The sequence below is a fragment of the Podarcis pityusensis genome, assembly GCF_964106645.2.
Source record: "Podarcis pityusensis genome assembly, chromosome: 6".
Lineage (NCBI taxonomy): Eukaryota > Metazoa > Chordata > Lepidosauria > Squamata > Lacertidae > Podarcis > Podarcis pityusensis.
Window position 1 is genome coordinate 93,519,597 of NC_138030.1, and position 27,714 is coordinate 93,547,310.

The following is a 27,714-nucleotide window of genomic DNA, read 5'->3' on the forward strand; positions in this document are numbered from 1 at the left end:
AAAGAAACATACATGCCAATGACACCTAGGGAGAGAATGGTTACAGGTGCCATTTCTAGAAGCCTCTGGAGCAAAATGGGCAAGGTGGATGCTTGGTTTTAAAAGCAAAAAAGAAGTAGCAGATATAGCAGGCATATCTGGAACTTGACAGCATGGCAAACAGCCAGCAGCAAACAGTCATCTCTGGATACAAAATATGGACGACAATTTCCAGCCCCAAAAGTAATTTTGCACTATGTTGCCAGTCCTTCCCCACCCCCACCAAAATTCTAAGTGTGATCTTGAGATGAAAACTGAACGGGAAGCATCAAAAGGAGCAAATGTTGTAGAAATGGGTGACTTCAATTACCATCACATAGACCTGGGTAGATGTGTGCACCACTATCAGCTAAGAGGTGAACTTTCCAGATAGTCTAAATCAGGCATAGGCAAACTCAGCCCTCCAGATGTTTTGGGACTACAACTCCCATCATCCCTAGCTAACAGGACCAGTGGTCAGGGATGGTGGGAGTTGTAGTCCCAAAACATCTGGAGGGCCGAGTTTGCCTATGCCTGGTCTAAATGACTACACCCTAGAATAACTGGTCCATGTTGTATTTGAAGGTGGCACAAAAAAGCTGAAGGTAAAAAGAGGACTTCTTACCACTTTAGAAACTGTCAGAACCAAATGTTCAGCATCCCTGCCTAGAAACTCATCTGCCTGGCATAAATGCTGAAATGTTTTCCCCCCACATCTGTGACCTGCCCACTGGACCGCATACTGGGGGCGAGAGGGTTCACTCAGCCTGAGTTCCAATACAAATTCATTGTGCTATTTTTAATAACACTGATCAAGAGGTTACCAAAAAGCACGCAAAGCTAAACTACCTTCATTCCGCTTCCTGAACAAGGCTGCTACAGGATGTGAACAAAGAGAAAAATGAAAAAGTAATTAGCTTCACCTCATCTTCTTCAACCATCTGCAAGCCAGCTGAGAGGCAGTTGCTTAGCTGCTCTGCTTTATAAAATATGTTTTAAATTGGCACTCCAGTTTTTTTAAAAAAATAATTACAAGTGTTTGGGAAAGGATCCCCTTTATGCCCCAAAACTATAGAAGAAATTATTTGGCAAACTATTTAGCTTAGGGATGTGTCAAAGAGGCAGAAGCCAAGGGAAGATGAGGGCCTTAGGAATTAAAAAGAAGCGAAGGGAAGAAGATAAGTGATGTGACGGAGAGATTAGTGAACTGACCGTATATTTTGGCTGCTACCAAGAGTAGTCTACATTTGTGAGCCCATGTGGAGACACAAATTATCTCCTTCAAATAATATGCAATTACCCAAACTTTTCAGAATGCTTCTTCCTAGAACACTTAGTGGACACCTCCCACTTAGGCCAATTCATCATTTCTGAGAGAGGGAATTATGTCACCAAGTATTGTGCTGATTCCCTGAAATTTATGAATTGGCCTTGAGAAACCGCTTCCATGCAATGTCACCCCCATTTTGATTTGTTACAGGACATGGTAACTGACTGCAACCTTGCCTACTCAAGCCGATTTCTCAAGAACACATAATGACTAAAAGAGACAAAAAGTCACAACAGGGAGGTTAATCCAGCTCAAAAATGGCCACATGAAGTGGCCCTAACTTAGCCATTATTCAGCACAGGCGGCAAAGATTTTGCTCTTCTCTCATCTGTTAAATGGCCTCGTCTGTCAACTTGTGAAATGCCAGGGATTCTCAAAGCAAGGATGAGTATTAAACTCACGAAAGGCTTAAAAGATTATCTGGCCCAGTTACCCAGAAGCCAAGCTCAAAGGAGCTCATTGAGAATCACTTCTGGTTGGGGTGAGTCAAGGAAAGCAGCTTTCATCTAGGGCTTAAAGGACAGGTGTAATATGCCTCCTTTGGGGGGAAGGTTAGAATTGCTGTTTTCTCTGCTCACTCTTCCTTTTTAATTGTACAGTCTCTCTCCTTACCTCTGTCAATATCCCTTGTCCAGCCACCCAGTCTCATTGCAGAAGTGTTGTTTTGTACATTAGAATTCACTTCCCTACTGTTATTACACTGTATCATACTTGTTAATGGTATTGTATCATATAATTGTTTTAATAGTATATTATCTTGTGAGAGACAGTGGAAGACAGAAGTGCCTGGCGTGCTCTGGTCCATGGGGTCACCAAGAGTCGGACACGACTAAACGACTAAACAACAACATCATCTTGTGAATAGCCCTGAGATCTTCTGATGAGGCATCTTTTATGCAATCAAGTTGTATTTAAAACAACACAACCTATACATGAATTGTCAAGGACGGTTGGACATTTTGTTCTCCTGCCTCTAATGAAAAAAAATAGCCTCCCCCCTCCCTTATCAATACAGTGGTACCTTGGTTCTCAAACACCTTGGTTCTCAAATGCCAAAAACCCGGAAGTAAGTGCTCCGGATTTTGAATGTTTTTCGGAAGCCGAACATCCGATGCCACTGTCAGCAATTGTTTCCAGAGCACCTGCATCAATCAGAAGCTGTGCCTTGGTTTTCAAACATTTTGGAAGTCAAACGAACTTCCAGAACAGATTAAGCTTGGCGCTTTTGTTTTTGCTATTTATTTTGCGTTGGTTTTTTTGAAGCTTTTTTGGTTCTTTTGTTTTTGTGACTGTGTGGAACCCAGTTCAGCTACCGATTGATTGTTTGATTGTGTGACTGCGGAAATGGATAAAAGCTCCCCCCCACCCAAACAATGACTATCATCAGTGCAGGGAAGAAAAATTAACTTTAATTTTTATCATCTACAATACTGTCTTATTTATTTTATAGTACAGTACATTGATTATTGCTTTCATTTTATGGATCAATTGTCTCATTAAGATAGTAAAATTCATGTTAAATTGCTGTTTTAGGGGTTGTTTTTAAAAGTCTGGAACGGGTTAATCTGTTTTGCATTACCTTCTATGGGAAAGCGCACCTTGGTTTTGGAACACTTTGGTTTTGGAACAGACTTCCGGAACGGATTAAGTTTGAGAACCAAGGTATCACTGTATATAAACACAGCCATTTCAGAGGCACCTCTTGAATTTTGTTTCCACAGCAACCATAATAATAATGTAAATATGCATCTCATAATGCAGTAAGATTTATATGATATTTACTGATGCAGGCACAAAAAATCTTTAGTCTGTCTTCAAAAGCCATTTTAGTTAGTGCAAGTGAATTCAGAACTTTTCATATTTCCTATGATTCTGGTCATCTTAACTGGGATCACTGAAGAAGTTTCTGAAAACTCCGTTCATTGAACTGCAATAAAACATCTGCTCTTCTGGTGATTAATTTATGGGCAATGTTCCATAATACACAGTTTTCTCTAGTAATCCACCAAGTAATAAGAGAAACTGAAGGGGACAAGGCTGTACAAACAGAAAGCTACAAGGAAAATTCCACAGTGAAGTGGAATTATCAAAGTTAGAATAAGGAGAGATATATTCTTAGGAGAAATAAGGGAAGAGGAGCTCACTGCCCCTTCATGATTCAGCTCTCTGTCCTTGTCTCCTTCCAACTGAACTCTGGGAATAGGGAATCCTTTTTGCATTAAGTATGATGGAGATACAGATGAATGATCTACCTTCAGAGGTGGCCTGGTGTGTCCACAAGAGTTTCTGCTCTTAACTCCTTCTAATCACAGTGCAACCAACTATTTGTAACTCCTGTAGAAACGTAGGGAGCATACACTTCTGAGGGATGGGTGTTCAAGCACTTACTCTCAAAGCAAGCCTTTCTGGATGGAAGAGTGATGCATGTCTTTTTACTTTAATTCAGAAAATAAAAGTGTCTCACTGTTCTAGGGGTTAGGAAAAGGGCATTTTCCTCTGAAACTAGCACTCATGGGTCTTCTGCAAGGATGACTTTAGTGCACTGGTTCCATTTGTCACTTCTAAGGCGATTCACACACTTCAAAACTGATATATACCCAGAAGCTTTGTAAATTACTTTCACCTGCAGGGGTGTGTATGTACTCGCTTTCTGTATCTGAGAAGGCAAGGGGGTCACTATAAGCACCTTTTAGCAATGGGCTTCTGTAGCCACATGTAATCTACTCCTCCCAAACTTTCCGCCCTTCAAAGTACAAGAGGTTATTCCTAACTGCTAAATGCCACGAGGTTGAAAGAAGAATGAAACACCTCCTTAGATTGCACAGTTATAATCACAGAACTAAAATTTAAAAGGCAGCAGGGGTGAGACAATTCAACTCATGTTTTAATGGCATGGACATTGTTCCTTAAATTTATAAGGCAGAACCTAGTTCTCCTGCAGGTTACAGGCAGGGCCAGGGAGCCAGAAACTTTCCCACAGAGGCGGACCATATCTGTGAACCTTACAAACTAAGACAGGAAAAGCTGTGTGCAGAGTTGTGGTTTCTTGACTTGTCCTCAGACAACCTACAGCCAGACAAATTTACTTACTTTTACAAAGATATACATAAGATACAAAGATATACCCCACTATTTCCGTCCAAAAAGGTGATGCTTGAAGCAGCTTGCAAAATATAAAGAGGCATAAAACAATAACATTCTATGATTCAAACACAATTCCTTAAAAAAATTTTTTTTAAGGAGAATCAAAATATATACACAAACAGAAAATAAACTTATAGACATACGTTTTTCGATCATGTGCTTTTACATTCATATTTAATTGCAAAAAGGAAAAACAGTAGCTACTTCTTTAAATGTGCATGCTGAGGAGGTACCATTTCCAGACTAAATGCAGAATCAAAGAGCAAGAGGAAAAACTAACTGTACAATAAATTAAATAAGGCAACCTCACAATCCAAAGTTTGCTTAAACTACCAGGGAGAGGGCCTCTTCAGTAGTAGAATCCTGGTTATGGGATAGTCTTTGTGGTCTTTTTGGTACTAGACCTCTCTGTTCATGCCAGTCTTTTAAATCTTAAGCAAACTGGTCCTCTGGTTTTAAACCTGTTTAATGTGGGAAGTGTGACATGTTTTGCTTTTATGTAGTCTCCTCTCACTTTTTTAAAGAATGGATTTATGTTTTACTTTGTCTTTCAGTTGCTTTTATTCATTGTAAGCCACCCCCCCAAAAGTTATCTTACAGGGACAGCATGCGAATGTAACTGAATGAATGAATGAGTAGTCATTTGCCAGTGGGCACAAACAGAGAGGAAGATAATACAAGAACCTACCCGGGAGAAACCCTGTCACATGTTGCAACAAACTGCACCTCAGAAAGCCATGGTGCGTGCAAGAGAGGCACAAAAGCTGATACGATATGATGGAGAGATTAGCACAGGATGAGCCCATCCTTCAAGTAATTTGGTCCCAAGCCATTTAGGACTTTAAAGGTAATAACCAAAACTTCCATTTTTGCCAGGCTTCCCTGGTCAGGAAGAACATGGACAAAATTCAGTTTCCTTATGAATTCTTCGTTGCTGTATCAAAATGCTTCTCCCCTTTGATGACAAACTTCAACACAAGGGAGAGGACAAGGAGAGTAAGTGAGTGAATGAGTTGAGTCTGCAAAGCGTCAGTACAAGGAAACTTCAACTGAATGTACAGCCAGAGTAGCCTCAACATGAAGTAATCACGCCTGAAACTATGAAGAACAGCAGATCTAAGAGAGGCAGCCTTCATCTCTCAGTTGACTATCACTTGTTGTTTGGCATTAAATACAAAAAAAGGTCTAAGCCAATACCTAAAAACATCTGGTCCAAAATACAGTCAAGTATGCATTGATTTTAAACCTAAATAGACTTTATTGTCTTGTAGATATTTATGTACAGCTTTTCAGGCAGACCTCATAAAGCAGTTTACATTGAAATTCTAATATAATTAAAGCCATACAATAAACCAGCCATGACAAACTGCAAGGGGGGTGGCAGAACTTTTGAAAAACTAGAGCTCTCCTCAGGGTCCTCAGAGAGACCAGCGGTGGCAGTTGGAGAAGGGAGAGGGCACCTTAGTCAGAAGTATGGAGCTGGATGGTCACATCTGTCTTCTCTCTTTTTCCTCCCCCGCTTAAGAACACAAATGTAGATCTTCACAAAGTCGTAAAATCAGCCCAACTTTGAAATACCACAGCATTCAAAAGCTTTTCTGATATAGATAGAATGCAATCTACTCCCCCTCACCAGAGGGAAAAAAAGAATCACAAATATAATTCCAGCAAAGGGATAACAAGTGTGGGTGGATTTTTTGACATTTCTCAATATACCTCTGATTATTTTTAGTATCCGTAATTGCTAGTTATTTCACTGCCGTTCTTTTCAGTAAAAGCATTAAGTGTGTTAATACTAGCTGCCCACCCCTGCACACCCTGCCAGGTAATCACTGAGTGCTAAAATGGAACTGGGCAAGTAGTTGGAGTTCCTCAGAGCAAAACATCCTAAACCACCCAGAGCCTAGAAGGGCTTAATTGAAAAGTAATTTCAAAAAGTGTTCCATCCTTCATAATTCTCAACATAGTGCCTAGGCAACCACACTTCTCTTCTAAGCTATAGTAAAGTGTTAAAATTAGTTTTAATTTCATTTGTAATGGATTTCCATATGTAAATGCAAGTAAGTAAATCCATGATCAACAAACTAGATCCCAGTATGCTTGAGTGCAGGAATACACTGGTCAGCAAATGTGTTTAGCTGAGCAGGAGAGATAGCCAGCCCATTTTCTAAGCATAATATAATTAGACATAGAGTTCTCTCTCTCTCTCTCTTTCTCTATCATCTCCTTACCTGTCCGATCTACTATGGGTACCTCTACTTTAGCTCTGACCTGGCCATCTCCAATTGGGTTCAGGTATGCCTATACAAAATCTAATGGCTCTGGATAGGTATACATGTTTTCACTGATGGTGCAAAACCAGACAGAGAGCCTATTGAATTAGATTCAAATAAGCACCATAGTATGAATCTGCATCATTATGCATGTATAATCCTGTTTCCCAAAGAAAGGGTCTTCTTTGCTGAATCAGGCAATCTGTGTTCATATTCACAACTATTTTATGGAGAGCTAAGTCAGAGCTGCTGTAATTTATCCAAGACCAGGCAAGGAGTCCGTGGTAGAAATGGCAACACTTCTAAATGTCCATCCAACAGACAACAACTGTTCATCCACTAGACAGCATAATTTCTCTCCTCTTGACATTTGAGTTCATGGTGGTCAGTTCTATGGCTCATCCCAAGTGTTAAGAGGAAACTGAAACTTCCTTAATAAAGCCATTTTAGTTAAAAGGAAAGCTTTGAATATACATGGAAAGTCTTGGTTCTTATGCATACAGTATTCTAGTAAGGGTTGCAAAAGGGTTTCTCTGAGCAGAGAAAGGGGTTCCAGTTACAACCAGATATAGTAACTACAATTTACACAGCAGCATTTTACAACTTTCTGAGTTACAGAACTAAATATTGAGTGTGGAGTACAAACAAAGCAGCTTAAAAGCATCAAAACTACACGGTAAAATTTATATTATAGCCTCTTTTGACTACGAACATACAAAAATCTAAAATAACACAAGTGTACAATGATGTCACAAAGTGAGTCTGAAGATTCCTCACTGAAATATACCCAGGTGGTGACAAGCTGAGAGTACAGTTGCCAGATTGCCTTAAAAATAGTATGTTGGCTTTATAGAAATCTGTAAATAGAACTCCAGGAAAGCAAGACTGCCTGCCACAGCAACACTCTGTCCAGCTAAGGTCAAGCGAGACAGCATACACTGATTAAATGGCCTAGCTGACTCTGAATGATGTTAAAGTGTTCATAATTTTGTCTTTGCTTTGTCCTGAGGAAGCAGCAGGAGGAAAACATTCTCCAGGAAATGCCATCATCACATTACTGATAGAGAAATTGCCTTGTTCTGGCCAAGAGGAATTGGTATATGATATAACCTCATTTGTTTCCAGTTTCCCATGATCCTGGCAGGATTAAAATATTAAATCTGTTGAAAGAGTTGAAAACATTACCTGGAATTTAAAAGAGAATGAAATAACGATTTATTTATTTTTAAAGTAGCATGCATTTTGGAACTTTTTCTGGTTTCAATGGCATTCTTAAATAAACCAAAATAGAGATCAGAGTGGAAAGTTCCAATGAGGCAGACGGAGGAACAGACCCAAAGCTGTCCCTGCTTGTCTCGTTCCTCATCCTGTTTTATATTGAGGCGGCCACTACAGCTTCTTACAGGGGCTTGTGGTTTCAGAACGTGTTTACTGAAACAAGCTCTTTCAAAGGTACTTCAAAATGTTCTCTCCCTTTATGAACTAAGGATCAGTTGGTTCCCGAGTTGCCTTACAGCTTTAAACATTCTGTCACCATTTCTGTCTAGATCTTGTTGAGGAGGCAATCGGATACCTGTATCTGGGCTGTATCACTTCGGACTTCAGGTAGGACTAGCATGATGGAACACTCCTACAGGATGTGGGAAGCAACTTTCCAGGAATGTCACTCATTTCTATAGGGCATCCATGAGAATGCAGCCCCTTTGAAGTACATCCCCTCTGTAGCCAGTGCAAACAAAACAGGAAATCTTCCATTAATTACAGTTTCCTGATTCATCCAAAACAGGAAACTATGGCTAACGGCTCCAGAACCAGCCAGGATATTAATCCATGGTTTCATATAATTGCCACTGGCGTGCTAGCTGTCTGGCCTTAGTTGCCTGGTGCACCAAAGTTCAGAATAGGTTCCACAATGCCAGAAATGACACTCAGGGGCAATGATGTCCAGAGCTATTCACACAGCATGGCAATGCCTTCAACAGAGTCATCTGCTTTGTCTACTGAAAACTCCTCCAGGGCATTCAGAATTCACTGGATTCCATTAGTCTCTGGAGGCACATCATCTTAATCTGTCCACCACTCCTGCAGAAGAGGATCAGAGCTGTAAGTCAAAACTTCACAAGGAAGTGATCTGACCATGACAAGAGGGTGACACCCACTTGCTGATCTCCAGGCCACCCCCTCCTCCAATGGAAGCAAAATAAGTGTTGCAGTGGATTGAACTAGATGACCCTTGGGGTCCCTTCCGACTCTACAATTCTATGATTCTAACAGATTGGTTAACAGAATAGAATCATAGAATGGCAGAGGTGGAAGGGACCCGAGGGTCATCTAGTCCAACCCCCAACAATGCAGGAATCTTTTGTCCAGCATGGGGCTTGAACACATCACCCTGAGATGAAGTCTCGTGCTCTACCAACCAAGCTATAATATAAAATGTACCATATTTTTCGCTCTATAGGACGCACTTTTCCCCCTCCAAAAATGAAGGGGAAATGTGTGTGCGTCCTATGGAGCGAATGCAGGCTCCTCGGCTTCGCGGCGAGGCACCTGACCTGGAAGCCGGAGGAGGAACAGAAGGGACTCCTTCTGTTCCTTCTCCAGCTTCGCTGAAGGGCGCTGCGCCTTCTCCCTCTCTGCGCAGCATCTCTTCTGTGTGCAGAGAGGGAGAAGGCGCAGCGCCCCTTGAGCGACGCGCCTTTCCAGCGAAGCCCGAGGAGGAACAGAAGGGTCTCCTTCTGTTCCTTCTCCGGCTTTGCTGAAGGGGCGCTGTGCCTTCTCTCTCTCCGCGCAGTGCCTCTCCTTCACAGGAGAGGTGCTGCGCAGAGAGGGAGAAGGCGCAGCGCCCCTTGAGCGGCGCGCCTTTCCAGCGAAGCCGGAGGAGGAACAGAAGGGTCTCCTTCTGTTCCTTCTCCGGCTTCGCTGAAGGGGCGCTGTGCCTTCTCTCTCTCCGCGCAGCGCCTCTCCTTCACAGGAGAGGCGCTGCGCGGAGAGAGAGAAGGCACAGCGCCCCTTCAGCAACGCGCCTGTCATGCGAAGCCGGAGGAGGAGCAGAAGGGTCTCCTTCTGTTCCTTCTCCGGCTTCGCTGAAGGGCGCTGCGCCTTCTCCCTCTCTGCGCAGCACCTCTCCTGTGAAGGAGAGGCGCTGTGTGGAGAGGGAGAAGGCACAGCGCCCCTTGAGTGGCGCACCTGTCCAGCGAAGCCCGAGGAGGAACAGAAGGGTCTCCTTCTGTTCCTTCTCCCGCTTCGCAGCGACGCGCCTTTCCAGCGAAGCCAGAGGAGGAACAGAAGGGTCTCCTTCTGTTCCTTATCCAGCTTCGCTGAAGGGCGCTGCGCCTTCTCCCTCCCTGTGCGGCACCTCTCCTGTGAAGGAGAGGCGCTGCGCAGAGAGAGAGAAGGCGCAGCACCCCTTGAGCGGCGCGCCTGTCCAGCGAAGCCCGAGGAGGAACAGAAGGGTCTCCTTCTGTTCCTTCTCCAGCTTCACTGAAGGGCGCTGCGCCTTCTCCCTCTCTGAGCAGAGAGAGAAGGCGCAGCGCCCCTTCAGCGACGCGCCTGTCCTGGCTTCTGCTTTAGCCCTGCGCAGCCTCTTCGGGCAGGGGGAGCCTTCATCCCGCTGCCCTGAAGAGGCTTGGCACGGTTATCCCAGAAGCCAGAACAGCCACACGGTATCCCAGAAGCCAGATCCCTCTTGCTGTTCTGGCTTCTGGGGTTCAGAATAAGTTTTTCTTGTTTTCCGCCTCCCAAAACTAGGTGCGCCCTATGGTCCGGTGCGCCCTATGGAGCGAAAAATACGGTACCTGTGTAAATGAACCTGCTTGCTGAATGCTATCTCATTTCTTTTTCAGCTTTCAGATTAGATGGGACCTTCACAAACAGGAACATAAAATAAAATAAAATAAAATAAAATAGGCTGGATCCCAGCATTCCAAAACAGGCTGAATCCCAATATCCCCTTTTTGAATCTGGAAGCCGTATTTCCTAAGACCACATAAAACCAATTTATGGTAGTTTTAGCAGCTGTGCATCATTGTTCAATCACACCCCTTCTGAAGAGTGGGTGGGTGGCTGCCACCTTACACAAGGCAAAACTACACAATGTTTTGCACCACTTCCCTATCAGAGGAGCACATACACACAAGACTCCATCCGCTATTACACATTCTCTGTGCAAACCATAAAAGCAGCTTTGGTGGATCCATCAAAGGATCCATGTAGTCCAGCGATGCATTGCCAGCAGCAGTTTATAAAATGTCTCCAGGACAGTGGTCCCCAACTGGTGCCCCGCCAACCAAAAAAACAACACCCACCCAATGGGGTTAAAAGCCCCATTCCGATTTAAACAGTAATTTTTTAATGGGATGGCCCATGCCCTCGTTCCACCCCCCAAATGCCACCCCCAAGGAGATGGCTCCCTTTAGTGCTTTCCTTTGGTGAATGGGCAGGCACCCAGGGCAGGCTTTATAGCACTGCCCTAGCAACTGGTGCCTGCCTAGCTGGGGCAGTAGGTGTTTTCAATGCTGCCTGCCCAACTTGCACAGCTGCAGGCAGGTCCTAGTGTAGAGACCCAGTAGAGGACACAAACTACTGTAGAGATATCAAAAAAAAATCAGAAGTAAATGGTCCGTGGCTTGGGTCTGCTAACTGGGAACCACTGTTCCAGATCCACAAATGCAATAGCCCCCCTTTCTCCTTCATATCCTTGTTGCTCAGCACTTAGGTTTCAGCATCCCAGCTATCACATTTTTGTTTTTAAACCTTTTAGAGCTCGACATCTGAATTCTGCAGTTTGTCAAATACTGATTGTCAACTCAGGATCCGCTGGAAACTCCTCACATTGCACTGAAATACTGTGTAGACAGCTGTCATGAACTGGCTTGATGCAGAAGACTGGTGGGAGGCAACAGCTGGGGGAACCTCCCCAGGGGAAGATGGCTCAGAGCCAGGGGACTGGTGGTGGGGCAATGAGGGGTGTGGTCAGAGGGAGAAGAGGGGGCAGAGTGGGAGGAGGAAGTGTCAGACAGTGAACAGGCAACAGGGTTTAATGGGTAGGAAGAGGCTGCAACAGAGAGCAGGAGAGGAGGGGGGCCAGGAGACAGATGAAGAAGGCTACTGAGAAATCCAAGGAGTCTCCCCCTCCTGCTGCGACCAGCTCCCCTCTCCCCCTGGAAGAGGGCAGAGCAACAAGAGACAAGATGACAGCGCCTTAGACTGCTAGGCAAGGAACCAGGGGAGGAGCCTTAGAGAGTGGTGGGGAGGTGGGGACTTGAGTCCTCTCAACTGCTTCATTGGGGCAAGACCTAAGACCTATTGAGAAGAGTTGGTGGAATCACTAGGCCTGCTCTGTTTTGGTTTCTTTGAATAAAGAGTTTAGTTCACTGATGCTGGTGGGTTTTTTTTAATTTATTTCTGATTTACTCCTGACTCCGGCTCCTAACAACAGCCTACTTGGGCATCTGTGTGCAATGGACAAGGTTCTCCAGTGCAAATGATGTGGAGCTTCCCTATAAATGCCTCTTTGGGGGCCAGAAGTCTGCACTTCACCGCCTTTGGTTTCTGAATAGAACTGAATTTTACAGATGTTCACATACTGTCATATGGGGCCTGTCAGATGGTCATTGGGATTAGCTTCTTCGAGGCCTCGTGACAGCCAAGAAGAGGCTTGGTCTGCAACCTCCTTCCCTCTATATATCAATGGGCTGAGGATCAGATAGCAGTATTTATCTCTGAGTGAACAACTTGTTGCAAATAGTGAACCAATTCTTACAAACCTGGTTGCCTTATACAAAAGTTTTTGCCTGACAGCAAATGGCACTGTACACATATATTTATCTCCTATCATACAGGTATATACTGTGCCTTTCAACAGGTTCCCAGGACAGATTACAAAAAAGTTTAAACAAATTACAACAAAACCAAAATCAGTATATGATACCTTGGCAATCCATCATACTCCTTTTGCCAGCATTCTCCCCTCCCCCATGGTTTTGCTAGTATATCTTGCTTGTTTTATTCTAAAAGTGTTAATTAAAAAAAACAAACCCTTCTGCACTCAGAATTCAGAAAATTATTCTGCAAGTCCTAGCAATATTTATAATTATAATAATAATAAATTATTATTTCTACCCCGCCCATCTGGCTGGGTTTCCCCAGCCACTCTGAGCGGCTTCCAACAAAAGATTAAAAAGACATTAAAACATCAGTCATGAAAAACTTCCCTAAACAGGGCTGCCTCCAGATGTCTTCTAAATGTCATATAGTTGTTTATTTCCTTGACATCTGATGGGAGGGCGTTATAATGTTTTGCAGAGAACAAACAGCCAAAAAGAATCACTTTCAAGTGCAGCTTAAGTGTCTAGTTTTGATGGTTACTGTTTTATTTCTAGTAATTGTAGGGTTACCCAATACAAGAGCACACGAGACTGTGATTAAGAGGTTTTAAATGCCCATGTCAGCATAGCTGCTCATAATAATCAGAGGACTTTTGATTGCAGAGGACCAGTCCAGCAATGGACTCAATGGTTTCCAGATGTTTCCAACAGTTGAATGAGATAATCGAAAGTATTCGGGGATTTTTAAATGGAAGACCTTACAGCCATTTTTCACAGTTGAATCAGTAACAGTTCAAATTAGATTGATTCTCTTTTTAAGGAACCTTTTTAAAATTACCAGTGGAGAAGATTTATCTGAAATCCAGAGTTGGGGATTAGAATGTTTGCTGACCGCAATCCCAACTGGCCAAACCTTTACAACTTTCCTCTGCTTGGCATCTTAGCATGCATCAGTTTAGCTGACTGATTACAAAGCCATAAATCTCACATGATGAACTGGTTCAGTTTCAGCGCCTAGTGTGCAATTTAAAGACAGCATTATTTCCCTCTGTGCCTTTGGCTTCCCAGTAGCAAGCTTTAAATGTCATCGTGTCATTACAAATGCCAGGCATCTGCTCTCCTTTAGCACACTGTGCTCTAATACTCTTGTGCAGATAGCTATCACACTCAACTATGATTCCTGTTTTGTTTTTTTTAACTGTCTGAGATAAGCATACACATCGACTCCAAACAATACCATGTCGTTCTATAAAAACAACATTAAGTGAGATATGTGGAAAGAATAGTAATTGAAAATATTGTGAAAAATTAAAAATCCCACCACTTTAAGCGGTGCTATAAGCTGCTGCACCCACTAGCTCCTTATTTTGTTGTGTATCACCTAGTTGGCTATTGTGCTTTACAAATTGAGAGCAGCATGTTTACTGGGCCATGGACCTAACCCAGCCAAGGGCTACTGGTTGTTCCTGATGGCACAAGTCCTCAATGAAAACAGGGAGAAACGCTTAATAATTGTTTCTTTGCAGTTTGAATGAGACGGCTTTCTTCTCAACTGAACATTTTAAGCTGAACTGTATCTTGCCTCTTTTGCAGTCCAAGTTGCTACAGGATAGCAGAAAGCTCAACAAAATATTTAACTGTACATATATATGGCTCTCCCTAAGCTGGGCCTATAGTTTTGCTGAATCACGGCAGAAACCTTTCCATTAGTGTTCCCCCATAGTGGCAGGAGCAAAATGTGACAGAAAACACTAAAACATAGCTGTCAACTTACAGATTTGAAAATAAGGGACCCCCAGCCTCAAAAATAAGGGACCAGAGCCAAAATAAGGGATTTTGCTTTGCTTATACAGAAATCCGGCACTGATGGACCCATGCTGCTTTGGCTAACACTGACTGTGTTTTGCAGGGGGTTGGACTGGATGATCCTAAGGGTCTACAACTCTGACCAAAGAAGAGTGGCAGACAAAACTGATGAACGACATCAAGAGCTTACAGGCAGAATTAGAAACCAGGAAGAGGGCCTCTTAAAGAATGGGGAAAGTTTATAATTTATTTGAAAAGCTATTTGTAAAGAGTTACATACATTGGTAGGATTGACAGAAAACTTGTAGTAAAAATTTGAACTATGAGTGGACAAATGATTTATAAAAATAGAGTTATGAAAGGGATGCAAAGGAGCAAATCACTACATTAAGATGCTGCACTGGTTGGAGGGTATGCTAAGCAGCACGTCGGGGCTGCCGTCGTCCTGGTGCGAGGAGTTTCATCAGCCCTTCCCAGCCCAAGAGAGAGGGAGGGAGGGAGGGAGGGAGGGAGGATCTCGCCCACACCACCTGCGAGCCCGGCATGAGGTGGTTGTGGCGCCGCGGCAGCCATTGAAGTGACGCCCTTCTGCGTCCCTCCCCATCCCCTCCTCCCTCAGGCCGCCTCCTCAGCTGCCGCTGCCGCCTCTGGCTTCCCCTGGCAGCGCAGCGGAAGTATTGCAAGAGAGTGGCTGCCTGACCGCCTGCCGCCACCCGTCTCCTCACGACGCGCCCTTGAGGGGGAAAAGGGAGAGACGGGGACGCGGTAGCTCATGCGCTCTCTCTCTCTTGTTCTCTCGCGGCGGAGGACCCTGAGCTGCTGCTTCCCTCCCGAGCCGGGTGAGCATGAAACCTGGGAAATTTAAGGGACATCATCAATCCGGGACAGCAGCAGGAAACAGTGCTGGGATAAGGGAGTTTCCCGCCAAATAAGGGACGGTTGACAGCTATGCACTAAAAAGGTTGAAGAACTCCTGACAAGCATTTGCACCAATCACCTTTGCTGTAACAGCTTAACACCCAGGTAAAAATCCCTCGATCTAAACAACCATGTTTATGCTGATTAATAACAAACTGGGATATTTACAAACTCACCTTCTTACTACACAACTAGATGATATGACTCCATTAAATTGTATTACTTTGTGTATTCAGTATATACTGTACATGCAACCCTAGGTTTGGGTGGGGGTGGGGTTCCAGGTTATTGTGTGTGACGGCAGAGTACGTAGAAGCATGTTTACATCCACATCCCCTTTTCCTGCCACTTCTGGGTTTGTGGCAATGCACAGTCGTGCATGCTTTGAATCTGTGCAAAAGGGTTATTGCCTGTGCTACACAAACAGGTCAACACTAAACAGCTACTGATAAGCTAATACATTGGAGAGGAAAGGCTAGCTGCCCCCCCCCCCCAATCAGAGAACACAAATCAGCTTCTTCATACTATTTATTTTTACAAAATGACCAATGGAAATGCAGAAAAACCTTGGCTATTTCGGGTGGGGGGAACGGGGACAGGACACTGCACACTAACACAGTCCCTATGAAACAAGTAATTCACTCACCCTTACAGAATATTAGGGAAAGTAGAAAAATAATACCTTCAGTCAAATCCATCTGACTACTCTCCACTCCCTCATTTGTCACGGCAGCATTCTGTTCCCCCTTCCGATTCAGCACCTTAGAAAAGCTGCTGGAGATTGTAGAAAAGAAGCCACGGACAAAATAATTGTCCTGCTCCCCAGACTCTGGTTGCAGAAGTGGCTTTGTGTTCCTCTCTTTCCAGTGTGGGGCAGGTTCAGATAAAGATCTGCAGAAAGGAACCCGAAATGGCCTTGTTGCTGGCATGACAGCCTTCTCTTCTGGGTCTTCTTGGTGACTGTCAGCGACTAACGTGGACACTGTCAAAGGCTCTTCGGCAGTCCTTGCTGCATCTGGCCTCTTGGCCACTTTCCACGGAAGTCTGGGATGAGTCTGCCATCGGTAAGTTCCAAGCAGCTTCCCTAAATCCGAATCTGCTTCTTCCAAAGTCCTCTTGCTTTTCACTTGATAGCACCAATGGTAGTCCTTCAAACTAGCTCTCACTTTTGTACAATCACCATCCTGCACCGACACGGATCTCTGAAAAAGTGCAGGGGGACCAGGGCGCTTTTTAAACACATTCATTTTCCACCTTTCACATTCAGCTACCTCACCTTACACTTACTTCGGTGCACATGCTCCTACTTGTTAAGATTACCATCCAAGCAACTTCCTTCCAGCGGTGGCAAACGTTCTTCTTGAACAGGTACCATTCAGACTCAATTCTACATCATCTTACATCAACTCTGTGTTTATAGTGAAGCACAGTTGGCACCCGGATACAGATCCTTCTCTCTTGTGATTAAGAGACAGCTTGTGGTGCTAATTTTCAGTTCCTGGGTTTCAGATCTCAGCTGCAGACTTTCAGGAAGTGACAAAAAGAAGAAAAAACAGAAAAAAAATCCCACCAATTAAGTGCCGGGCAAATTGTACTTCTGCCTCTCATGTTGTAACCATGAATTAAAAATAGACCGTGAAAGTACCTTTAGTTTCCACATAAGATCAAGTAGAACTAAACTGACACCCACAAGAGTCTTGATTATAAAAATAGGATGCATCAAGATGAGGGCTTCAAAGCAACAGGGACTGGATATAGTTCAGCCCTTGAACAATTTAATCTATAGTTGTTGTTACCATCCCTATCTTCAGATCCAGAATAGTACTTAGAAGTAATGCCAAATCCATGAGGACTCAATGCAGCAATTCTTCCAGTGATGCATATGAATTGAAGGAGAGGAAAGGAAAGAGCAGCTGAAACGAAGAACCCTGCAAATACACTAAAGGAAAATATGCACAAAGGAGGAGTTAAGCGAGGGGAGGTAGGTGGTGTTTAGTCAATCACTGACCAAAGTAAAGAAGCAGACCACTCTTGAGGCCAAATCTTGTGGCAAACGAAACATGGGAATGTGCATATTTTTAAAGTGAGCAGGGTTTTTGTTTTCATAAATCTAATTGGAGTCAGTAGACTGGAAAGTAATACCCCTATCTAGTTAAGTAAAAGAAAAACGGCCACCTCAACAAGTTAAGGAACAGCTTACCATATTAAATTTGCTAAGAAAACATATCTGCTAATCGGCACAAGCCACGTTTCAGAGCAGATTGAAACAATGTGCTCACAAACCCCAGAAAATATGGGGTTTCAAATGGAAAGGCTGACAGGCCCTTGGCAAACCTTGCAGAATAATAATAAAAAAAGAGTTTGGTTATTTGAAAGAATGATGCAGTTTGGCAAACTAATAAAAAAAGACCAATCCATCACAGATTCTTAAGCTATCGCTTTTTTATCAGTTGCATAGTGATGCTGTTGAAGCCTCCAAGATACTCTCTTCAAGCAAGGCCACACATTATATTTGGTTTCCCTCTCCCACCAGAAAATGGGCACAGAAAAAGATCCCACTGAATGTGGGGCCTTCTGCTTGCAGAATGCTGAGAGGGCGGACTAGGCAGTGCCATAGCCTACTCTGAAAAAGAACAGGATAAATCAGCATTGCCAATGATATTGTAACAATCCTTACTAGTTCATTTGTGTGTGCGAGTGCACATTACAGTGGTACCTCGGGTTACATACGCTTCAGGTTACAGACGCTTCAGGTTACAGACTCCCCTAACCCAGAAATAGTACCTCGGGTTAAGAACTTTGCTTCAGGATGAGAACAGAAATCGTGCAGCGGCGGCACAGTGGCAGCAGGAGGCCCCATTAGCTAAAGTGGTGCTTCAGGTTAAGAACGGACCTCCAGAACGAATTAAGTACTTAACCCGAGGTACCACTGTACTGAATTTTGTATCCTAAAAGGAGGGTCACTTGGTTCTTCCCACCAGCAATCAACTCAGGGCTATTTACAGGATAGCGAGAAATGTCACAGTCCTACTAGTGCTAACTCAGATCCTCAAAGTGTCCCTATTTTCCAGAGAGAGTCACAGATTTACAGAAGCTGTCCTGGAACGTCCCGCTTTTCCTTAGGACATCACCATTTTCACTGGAGGAATGTCGGAGGGTATGGAGTTATGCGACAGGGGCAGCCTTGTATAGGGAAGTTTTAAAATGTTTAATAAAGATTAAAGATTCTTTTCTAGTTTTTAAGAAAATATTTTTATTTGTTGGTTCTACTGGTTCTATGTTAAAGGAAAAGGAAAAGTTTGAACAAAAGTCAATTCAATTCATCAGAGTCAGAAAAAGAAAATCAAAAACGGAAGAGAAATAAAACTGGCATATTGCTGCTGGGAAATTTTTCTTCCAAGTATCCTAATAGTGATTCACTGTTGTCTCATCCATATTCGCTGCGGTTTAGTCTGGATTACTCAGCATCACACAATGATGCATGAAAATTGGTCCATATGACTTTGTTAAGCAAGCCTGGCGGCAAAGCCTTAGACAAGATTACATTTGCATTAATATTAATAGGTTTTCTTTTAAAAGCTACCTTATTAAATCAATCACTTAATTGATACAAGCTTATATCGAAATAAATTATGTATTCCCATGTGTGCTCTGGTGTAACTGCTTTTAGAAGCAAGAATTAGTTGCCTTTCACAATCTTTTCAGGCCAACTAAATTTAATCTCTGAGTGGATGTAGACAGGCAACTGCTGCCACTACCATTGTACACTAAGAAATTATCAAAATAGTTTGTTTAATAGATTGTTCTGGACAAAACAGCTTCACTTGCGGAGGAAGCCACAACCCAAATGAGGGGTAATCTGAGAGTGGCTGCAAGACACCCCCAGAGGAGTTTTAAGACTGACGACAGTCTAGGTCACCTGGTACTATGACTACTCTTGACTTGATATTCAGGAACCTTCAAACATAACCAAGGGGGTGGGCTTTGGATGTAAGTGGGATATGCAGAAGAATCGCTTGGTATACTTTCTTCTCTGGGGAGCTATATTATCTGAGCATCTATGGCAGGACTGGAATATTCGATATAACCATCTCATTGTGCACCCTCGACAAACATATTATATGAATTGTTCACTCGATTACATAACTTCAATGGACTATTAGCCAAGCAATATTAGTTTAAAGTTAATCAATAGGCTCTCTCTAATCTATCACAATGAATCACCATCCCTCAGAGAAACCATAACTTAGGAGAAAATGATGAGCTCCTATCAAGTGCTCAGTAACCACTATCAACTGAAAAACTGAGCCTGGCAACTGGTACTTTCTAAGTGAAGCAGTCAGGAAGAATGGTCACCATATTTCTGGTCAAAACATTCATTAACCAAGGCATGATTAATATACCAGCTACCATCTCAGAAAGCTTAGCGATTCTCAAACTTCTTTCTCTAGGCCACATTTTAAGAATTAAAATTTGCTTGCTTGCACCAAACCAAATTTTCTATTGATCAGGAATGCATTGGAAAACAAAAGGAAAGAACTCCTGGCGGTGCTTGATTTTGAAAAGATATCTATCCATATTCTGCAAATAATTTAAAAAGAGAGATTTCAATACTATACTGCACTGAAATATTTAAATGTGTCATTGATTGCCTTTGATTCCTAACACATTTGCCATTCTCTCCTGCCACACACCCTTTGAGAACCACTGGCTTTGCCAGTTCTCCCTCCTCAGTCAGCAGTCCCATTAGAACCCACACAGGGGAATTCAGGGAGAGAAGCAAGGAGTTACCAGATTGCCAAAGCGAAGAAAGTATTTCCTTCTTTGCTCCGTTGCTACTTTCACCACATCTGGAAAACTCGTTTCAACTGCCAACAGGACATTCTAGAAATCTCTACAATTGGGATTAGTGGTTCTGGCCTCTCAACCAGTGCAAGCCAGTTCTCTGGCCATAGACAAGAAGAAGAGAAATACCAATATTCATATTTCAGATCCTCTTAGGATGTACCCAATATAGCCTGTATTGTAACCTACATTATAGCCTGTATATAGCCACCTCCCTGCCTTCAAAGATCTTGCTTGTGTCCTACTGAAATCCCTATAGCTGTGTGATCCAACATATGTAGATGGAGACTTAGAAGACACAAGATGGAATGATGAGGCTTAGGAGGCAATCAACTGTCTTGTGCCTGGTTTCAGAACTTGACAAAAAACTTGGCAACAATCCAGGAACTACAAAATGCAAGCAATTTTGTGGCATGCAGGGAAGTCGTTTGATGAGACCCATTTCATGCTGTCACTGTTTTCTAAAATGAAAATCGGCTGTAGGAGTAAGTCAAAAGGAAATATTTTTTCAACTCTCTTCATTTAACTGAAATTGAAGATACATCAAACAAAGCCTGGGATAGTTGGGGGACAATTGTTTACAGTTTCCTATACTTTTTTCATCAAGGTGCTGTATGTTTTCTCTGGAAGTTTTCTCGAACCTGGCGCTGACCATAATTCATTATTGACTTGTTGTGACAAAGAAAAGGGCTTTTACATTTTGGGCACTAGTGTTCCGGAATGCCCTCCCAGCTGAATTACAAGAGGTCTCATCAATATTGGCACACAACTAGTTCCTGAAGTCACAGCTGTTTAGCAAGCATTCCCTTGATCCTGAACTTCTGATTTTATTGTTTTTAGCTGTATTTTAACTACATTTAGTTGTCATGCTTTTTGACTGGCTTCCTTTATTATGAATTAAGGATGTTTTAATGCTCTGATGGAATTGTTATTGTATGTTAATTTAATGATGTATGGATTTTATAACTGATTTTATTTTATATCATTTATCTTTTCTAAATGACTATATACTGCTTAGAAGTCATGTTGGCATATAAGCAGTGTATAAAGTAATAAAAAATAAGGGGCTAGATTCAACAAAATAACTGTGCTAGTAGGAGACAGCACAAAGAGACTTTCCTCCCCCAGTGGCCCTTCCCTATAATTGAAGCTTGGCTTGGATGTTGTTCTTTTCATCCAATGCTCCCAAATAACTGAGTTGAATGACACACTTATCTAGATCAGCATGACTTTGACATCTTAAAACCAGCTTCATTTAACATCCAGTATCTGCTGCTGGTTGTATGATTCCAGGCATAGGCAATCTCGGCCCTTCAGATGTTTTGGGACTACATCATCCCTAGCTAACAGGACAGGTGGTCAGGTTTCTCCTTCTTCATCTCCTAATCCAGCCTTCCTCAACCTGCTTCCCAACAAATATTTTGGATTATAACTCTATAGCAGGAGTAGCACCAGGTATGGGGAGGCTGTCCTAATCTGATTTGAAGTTACTTGCATACACAATTTATCTAGTCTTACCCCTTGCCACACAGAAAATCCCACATATATTTGTGATTCATTCAGTCAAAAGACTCATTTACAAATTGTGCATATTGTTTACAAACTCCAGGTGTCCCTGGAGCCAGAATGACTAATTATCAAGTAACATGCAAGTTGTAGTCCAACAACATCTAGAGAGTTTCATGTTGGCTACCCATGTACTAGCAGTTCTCTTGCATTTGGGAAATGGTTAAAAGGTTAGACTTTAAACTCTGGATCATAGATTTTAGCTGAAGGAGTGCTATTTTTAATGTAAATAAGTTTATAGGGAATTTTTAATTTCATTTACAGTGTCCGCTCCTTGGTGCTGATGTAGTATACATTGCTGTTATTAATTCTGCTGTCTGGTCTTTGGACGCAATAAAGATTGATTGAGATCTTATTGACTTCAGTAATCCCCACCCCACCCCCCGCCAAAAAAAGTAAGCATGCCTGCATAGGATTTGGCTTTTGTTGCTTTCACCTACTGAAAATAGAACAGTAAGGAAAGACTTTGGCTTACTTTAACAGTGGCTGGGCTTCATACTATAGTACTTTCAGTTTATAGCCCCAACATGGCTTAGAAGTGTTTCAAAACAGGTAGCCAAAGTATTTATCATCACGGCTGGAATCCGTCTCTGGTATCTTCAGTTCTCAAGGGAGTCTGCTGTCTGATGCATGGCTCATTGTTGATGTTTCTATCCAAGCATTTTATAATAATGGAAAGAAATACTTACTGCCAGTTTCCAGCAAAGAGAATGAAGTCATTATTTTTGTATGAGAACAGGGTCAATATAGATCCATGTCTTTGCTAACTCAGAGGAGCTATAAGTGGAACTGGAGGCAAGCAAGCAAGCAGGATTTGGTATTCACTGGAACAACCTGGAACCATGAATCCAGTCGTGACTGAAGCTTCCGGCAAGTCAAGATAAATCCCTTCTTTCTGTACAAGCTTTTGGTGACGATACTAAAAGGTGGTGCTGAGATTAGGACAGCCAAACGATAGAGACACATATCTGCTGTCACATGGAGATGACTCATGACAGTAGAGCAGCTGAGTGGAAATAATTAAGAGAGGTGGAAGCAAAGTTCACTTTTTCAGTTTTAATGTGTCCAGGGTTGGAAAAAGCCAAAAAGCCACAACCGTTTTGCCTTTTGATTAAATAATAACTTTCTCTATGGTTGTGAAGAAGAGTCCATAGTCCATGGCTCATGTTTACTAGCTGGCACAGAAGCACTTTCAAGATGACGGTCTCTTGAGTCCCCCATTCCATTCCAGTTAAGCATTCACCAAGGCAACTAAACTATTTGCACATTCATCTGCCACACACCTGCCTAAGCTGATTGCAGTGATGTTGCTAAAATTGTGGAGTGCCCAGATGTAAGATTCCTAAAGGCTGTCATAGGTTAATGGAAAATTATTAGAGTCCAGTCCCTAAAGCACACCATTAGTAACTCAAAACCTGAGGAAAAGTCAAGAGATGATCCCTTAAATGGTCTGATGCTTCTTCTTGTAGCTTCTTCTTCTCCCTCACTGCAAAAAGCGAAGTTACAGGGAACCAGGCAGAGGGCCTTCTCGGTAGTGGCACCCGCCCTGTGGAACGCCCTCCAAGGAGATAAAGAATTACACAACTTTTAGAAGACATCTGAAGACAGTCCTCTATCAGAAGGATTTTAATGCTTGATGTTTTTATTATGTTTTTAGATCTGCTGTAAACCGCCCAGAGTGATTGGGGAAACCAATGGGCGGGGTATAAATAATACCATTATTTTTATTGTTATTAGAAAAAATCAGACCTGACAAGCTACATAAGAACAAATAAGGTCAAGAGGAGTGTTGCTTTTTAAAACATTTATTTTGCTAGTATCATCATTAAAAGGTCTTTTGAGTGAGAATTGACCAGCTTTAGGAGCTGAAATGTAAGGCAAAAGAGTCTCGGATGAGTGTTGTACAAAGAACAAAGTTTCTAAGAGTGATTCTGACATTTATCTCTTGGAAACCACATTCACAGACTGGATCAATTTGTAAGCAGTCACAGATGCAACTCAACATTTCTGCACAAATCAGGAAGCTAAGCTGATTTTCAGGAAGACAAACACAGAGAACAGTTAAGTATTTTAATGAGACAGATGGGAGGATAAGCCTAGTTCAGTCTTCAATCATGATTTTTATTATTTTGTTCTCTGATCTCTCATAATCATAGATTCTCTGTCTTTCACTTTGACTTCTGTAAAATATGATGATATATGAACAATATAATGGTTAGGTGAAATAGGGAAGGATACTGGATGTTCATTTCCAAGCCTCATTTTTTTGGCCTTTTGATGCAAAAGTTTTTATTACCTTTCTCAATATGACACATGAGTGTCATATTACATTTCAAAATTAAGGCAATGTTATGCACTAGGATGACTGAAGTGGAAGGGACGCTTTTCACATTTCGGGTTACACATCAAAAAGCACACATAGCTCTACCTAATAGTTTTTCAGAGGTTACTCCAGAAGAGAGCAAATGTTTTTGTTTACTGAGAGCAATGGCAATGATGATCCAAGAGCTTTGTCCTCACTCTTAATTTACTACCTCTCACTGCCATCATCACTAGCCAAATCTACCTGCCTATGTAGAACTGAAGCATCTTCATGATCTATGCAAATGGCTCACCAAATGGCTAGAATGGCCAACATGGGGGGGAAATGGCACCAACAGTACTGAAGCAACAGCAGGAAACAGCAGCAGTAAACAGAAACTAAAAAGAGTCGCAAGTCACATAATTTAAGCATTTTTTCTGGAATCATTTCACAGAGAGAGAGAGCCTGAAAATACCATTGTTTGCCCAATTATTGAAACATGTGAATATTTACCGCACCTCTAGCTTACATCAATATGATTTGAAAATTGACATGGGAAGGAAGGGAAGGAGGGAGAGCACAAAAAGTACATGCAAATTCATTTGCATACACATATAGCTTAGGGTCAGTTTCTTATACCACTGTTTCATGGGTCAAATTAGAACTTGAACTGTACAGTTTGCACTTCCCTTTTAAGATTTAGCTAATGGTAGAACATCCGGTACCAAACCGTGCTCCTGGCTTATGCAACACAAACATTACCAGGAAGCAATTTTATTACCTTTTTGTACCTGAGTACACAGTGATGCTGGTTTCCTTTTTTCTGAAAGCATGCACAGATCATTCACCTTATTTTCATAAAAGGAACACTACTGGAAAACCTAAAAGGGCTATAAAGCAAGGACTGTTAAGAGATCTTCTAGGTGAATAGGAGAGGGTTGACTTATCTATAATACTTATAAACCATTTCTATACACTATGCTCTGGTTTCAAAAGCTTAGGGCAGAAATTACTAACCTGCTGGGCTCCGAATGATGAGGGATGGGGAGCTACATTGAACCATTAAACCCTTAAGAGAAACTTTCTGTGTACAATTAAAAAAAAAGTAATCAAAAATCAGATTTTATTCTTTAAAAATCTACTCTGCTTTCCCCTTAGTTGGATTCAGTCTAGAAGTTAAACAATGTAGAAGACAAGATGCATCCCAGTGGTAGCCTATGCAAACTATCATCCATGGAGCAGAGTAGATATCTTCCAGAAGTATTTTCTCAGACCTACCCTCAAGCTGCACACTGTATCCCTGCCCTACGCCAGCAAAGCAGTTCTGAAAGGGAACCATGGCTCATTACAGCTGGTAGCACTGAGAGCTCTTTGACAAAACAAAAGGGTCACACTCCTCATCTTTCTCCTGGCACAGGTCATCACTATAGCATCTAAGGAAGTTTCAATCCCGAAATCAAGTTGCAAGCCATAATGAAATGGATCAACATCTGACACACTCAGGAACTTTGCTAAAAAATTCAAAAATTAGCAAAGTTGTTTAATTTAACCCTTCAGCAAGGCATTAATTACCACAACTGCCTCAGAGGTGAGCCCCTCTTCCCCAGCTGCCCTAAAAATAGCAGGGAAGGGCAAGTGTGGAGCGCAAGTGTGTCCGTCTCACCTCTCCAAAAATCCTGTACACAGTCTCAGGCTGTGCAAATTGAACGCTATCCAGAGAAACCTGATAAGGGAGAGGCAGAAAAACAGTCAGCGCTGGTCCTGTGCAAAAGGAATCCAAATAGGAATTGCTAAGTTTTATCACATTTGCTATCCAAGAGAGTATGGAAAATGAAGAAATGAAATTAGTGTGAGTTCAACTGCTCCCACTGCATTTATTTATTAGGCCCATTTTTCTGTTATGATTAACTTTCATTATAACCAGGGCTTTCTTTCTGTTGGTACACATCGGTACCAACAGCCTCGGCCCAGTATACCTGAAGGAACGCCTCCACCCACCTCGTTCAGGACACTGAGGTCCAGCTCCGAGGGCCTTCTGGCGGTTCCCCCACTGCGAGAAGTGAGGTTACAGGGAACCAGGCAGAGGGCCTTCTCAGTAGTGGCGCCCGCCCTGTGGAATGCCCTCCCATCAAATATCAAGGAAATAAACAACTATCTGACTTTTAGAAGACATCTGAAGGCAGCCCTGTTTAGGGAAGTTTGTAATGTTTGAAGTTTTAATGTATTTTTAATTTTTTGTTGGAAGCAGCCCAGAGTGGCGGGGTATAAATAATAAATTACTACTATTATTACTACTACTACTATGGCATACTGCCACCATCTTGCTACCGCCGCTTGCCCCCACTCGCTCGCTCCCCCTCCTCACCTCCTGTTGGTGCTTTGGTGCAACCCTTACGATCGTCAAAGCGCCTTCTGGTGATCACAAGAGTCGTGCCAAAGTGCCTCTGCTCTGGCGCAACCTTTATGATCGTCAGGCACCTTCCTGGAAGGAGCTTTGGCAATCGTAAGCGTTGCACCAAAGCACCAACAGGAGGCTGTGCCTTCCGCAGGAAGCAGCAGTGATGGAGGAGGAGGAAGAGGCAAAGGTGGGGGGGGGGTGAGTGGCAGGGGTGTTGGTTGGTGTGTGGTGCGAACCGGCATCTATTTTTCCTCAAAAACCCCCACCACTGATTGTAACAACAGAGCAACTAATAATTAACATATGCAGAGAGCATACGATAAAAACTGGAATAAATGTATATGTAAATTAAATAGCTGTTCTGAGTAATCTTTCACCAGAATAAAGTGGTTTAAGCAGTCTTTAAAAACAAAAGCCGCCTCTGCCTTCTTTTTCTTTGCAGTTATTATTAAAACTTCCATTTCTCCAGTACTTCTAAATTCTGCTCACTTTGAACAAGCTAACTGGGGCCAATTAATGGCTGTGTCAGGATGTTTTTCCCTCACATGGATGTTGGAAAGACATGTACCCTATCATCTGGGAAGGTAGTGAATACACCCATTTTGCCACATGCAGGATACACATTGAATGAATGAATTTTATTATTTCGGTCACAGACCAGTTCAAGCCCACATACAATATCAAGGAAGTCATAAAACACAATAGGGACACATTTGAATTTGCAATTAGGTAGAACAGGGACAATGCAGATATAGCAACAGTTAAAAAATATATAAATTAAAACTTAGTCACATTGAAAATCTAAGACAACAGTGACTTTCCATGACATCTTGACCTATTCTGAAACAGAATATCTGCTAGAATTGGACACCTTGAACGGTCAAAAGAGGATTAGGGTCAAACGACCAGTAAAACAAAGAATAGCTATTTTTAAATAATTGATGTAACCTGTAATAAATAAATAATATTAGCACGAAGCAATATATCTGATACTTATGATAGCTACAACAGCAAATTAGTTAATAATGTCACTTTAAAAAAAAAAGTTAAATAATAATAATAATAATAATAATAATAATTTATTATTTATACCCCGCCCATCTGGCTGGGCTTCCCCGGCCACTCTGGGCGGCTTCCAAAAGAATATTAAAATACTATAATACATCAAATATTAAAAGCTTCCCGAAACAGGGCTGCCTTCAAATGTCTTCTAAAAGCCTGGTAGTTGTTGTTCTCTTTGACATCTGGTGGGAGGGTGTTCCACAGGGAAGGCGCCACTACCGAGA

The 27,714-nt window shown here is 42.3% G+C and overlaps 1 protein-coding gene and 2 long non-coding RNA genes across 10 annotated transcripts in view; 1 reads left to right on the forward strand and 2 right to left on the reverse strand.

The window, feature by feature from the left end:
• Positions 1 to 27,714, reverse strand: part of RASAL2 (RAS protein activator like 2) — a 221,272-nt gene that overhangs the window by 139,423 nt on the left and 54,135 nt on the right. For 2 of the 8 annotated variants that reach the window (XM_081012033.1, XM_081012032.1), the window contains exon 1: positions 16,000 to 16,915. The exons of 3 other annotated variants lie outside the window; for them this stretch is intronic. In XM_081012033.1, the coding sequence (XP_080868159.1) occupies positions 16,000 to 16,564 (565 nt within the window). In that variant the 5' untranslated portion in view covers positions 16,565 to 16,915. Of the gene's footprint in view, positions 1 to 15,999; positions 16,916 to 27,714 lie in introns of those variants that run through there. 3 more of the 8 variants (XM_081012023.1, XM_081012031.1, XM_081012030.1) reach the window with 3 other exon arrangements.
• LOC308480658 lies at positions 7,198 to 10,609 on the reverse strand. The gene is made up of 2 exons (XR_013988196.1): positions 10,563 to 10,609; positions 7,198 to 7,950 (listed from the first exon to the last, which is right to left on the reverse strand). It is a non-coding gene; the product is annotated as an uncharacterized lncRNA (long non-coding RNA).
• Positions 16,246 to 26,842, forward strand: LOC308480677. Its single transcript, XR_013988220.1, has 2 exons — positions 16,246 to 16,381; positions 25,189 to 26,842. It is a non-coding gene; the product is annotated as an uncharacterized lncRNA (long non-coding RNA).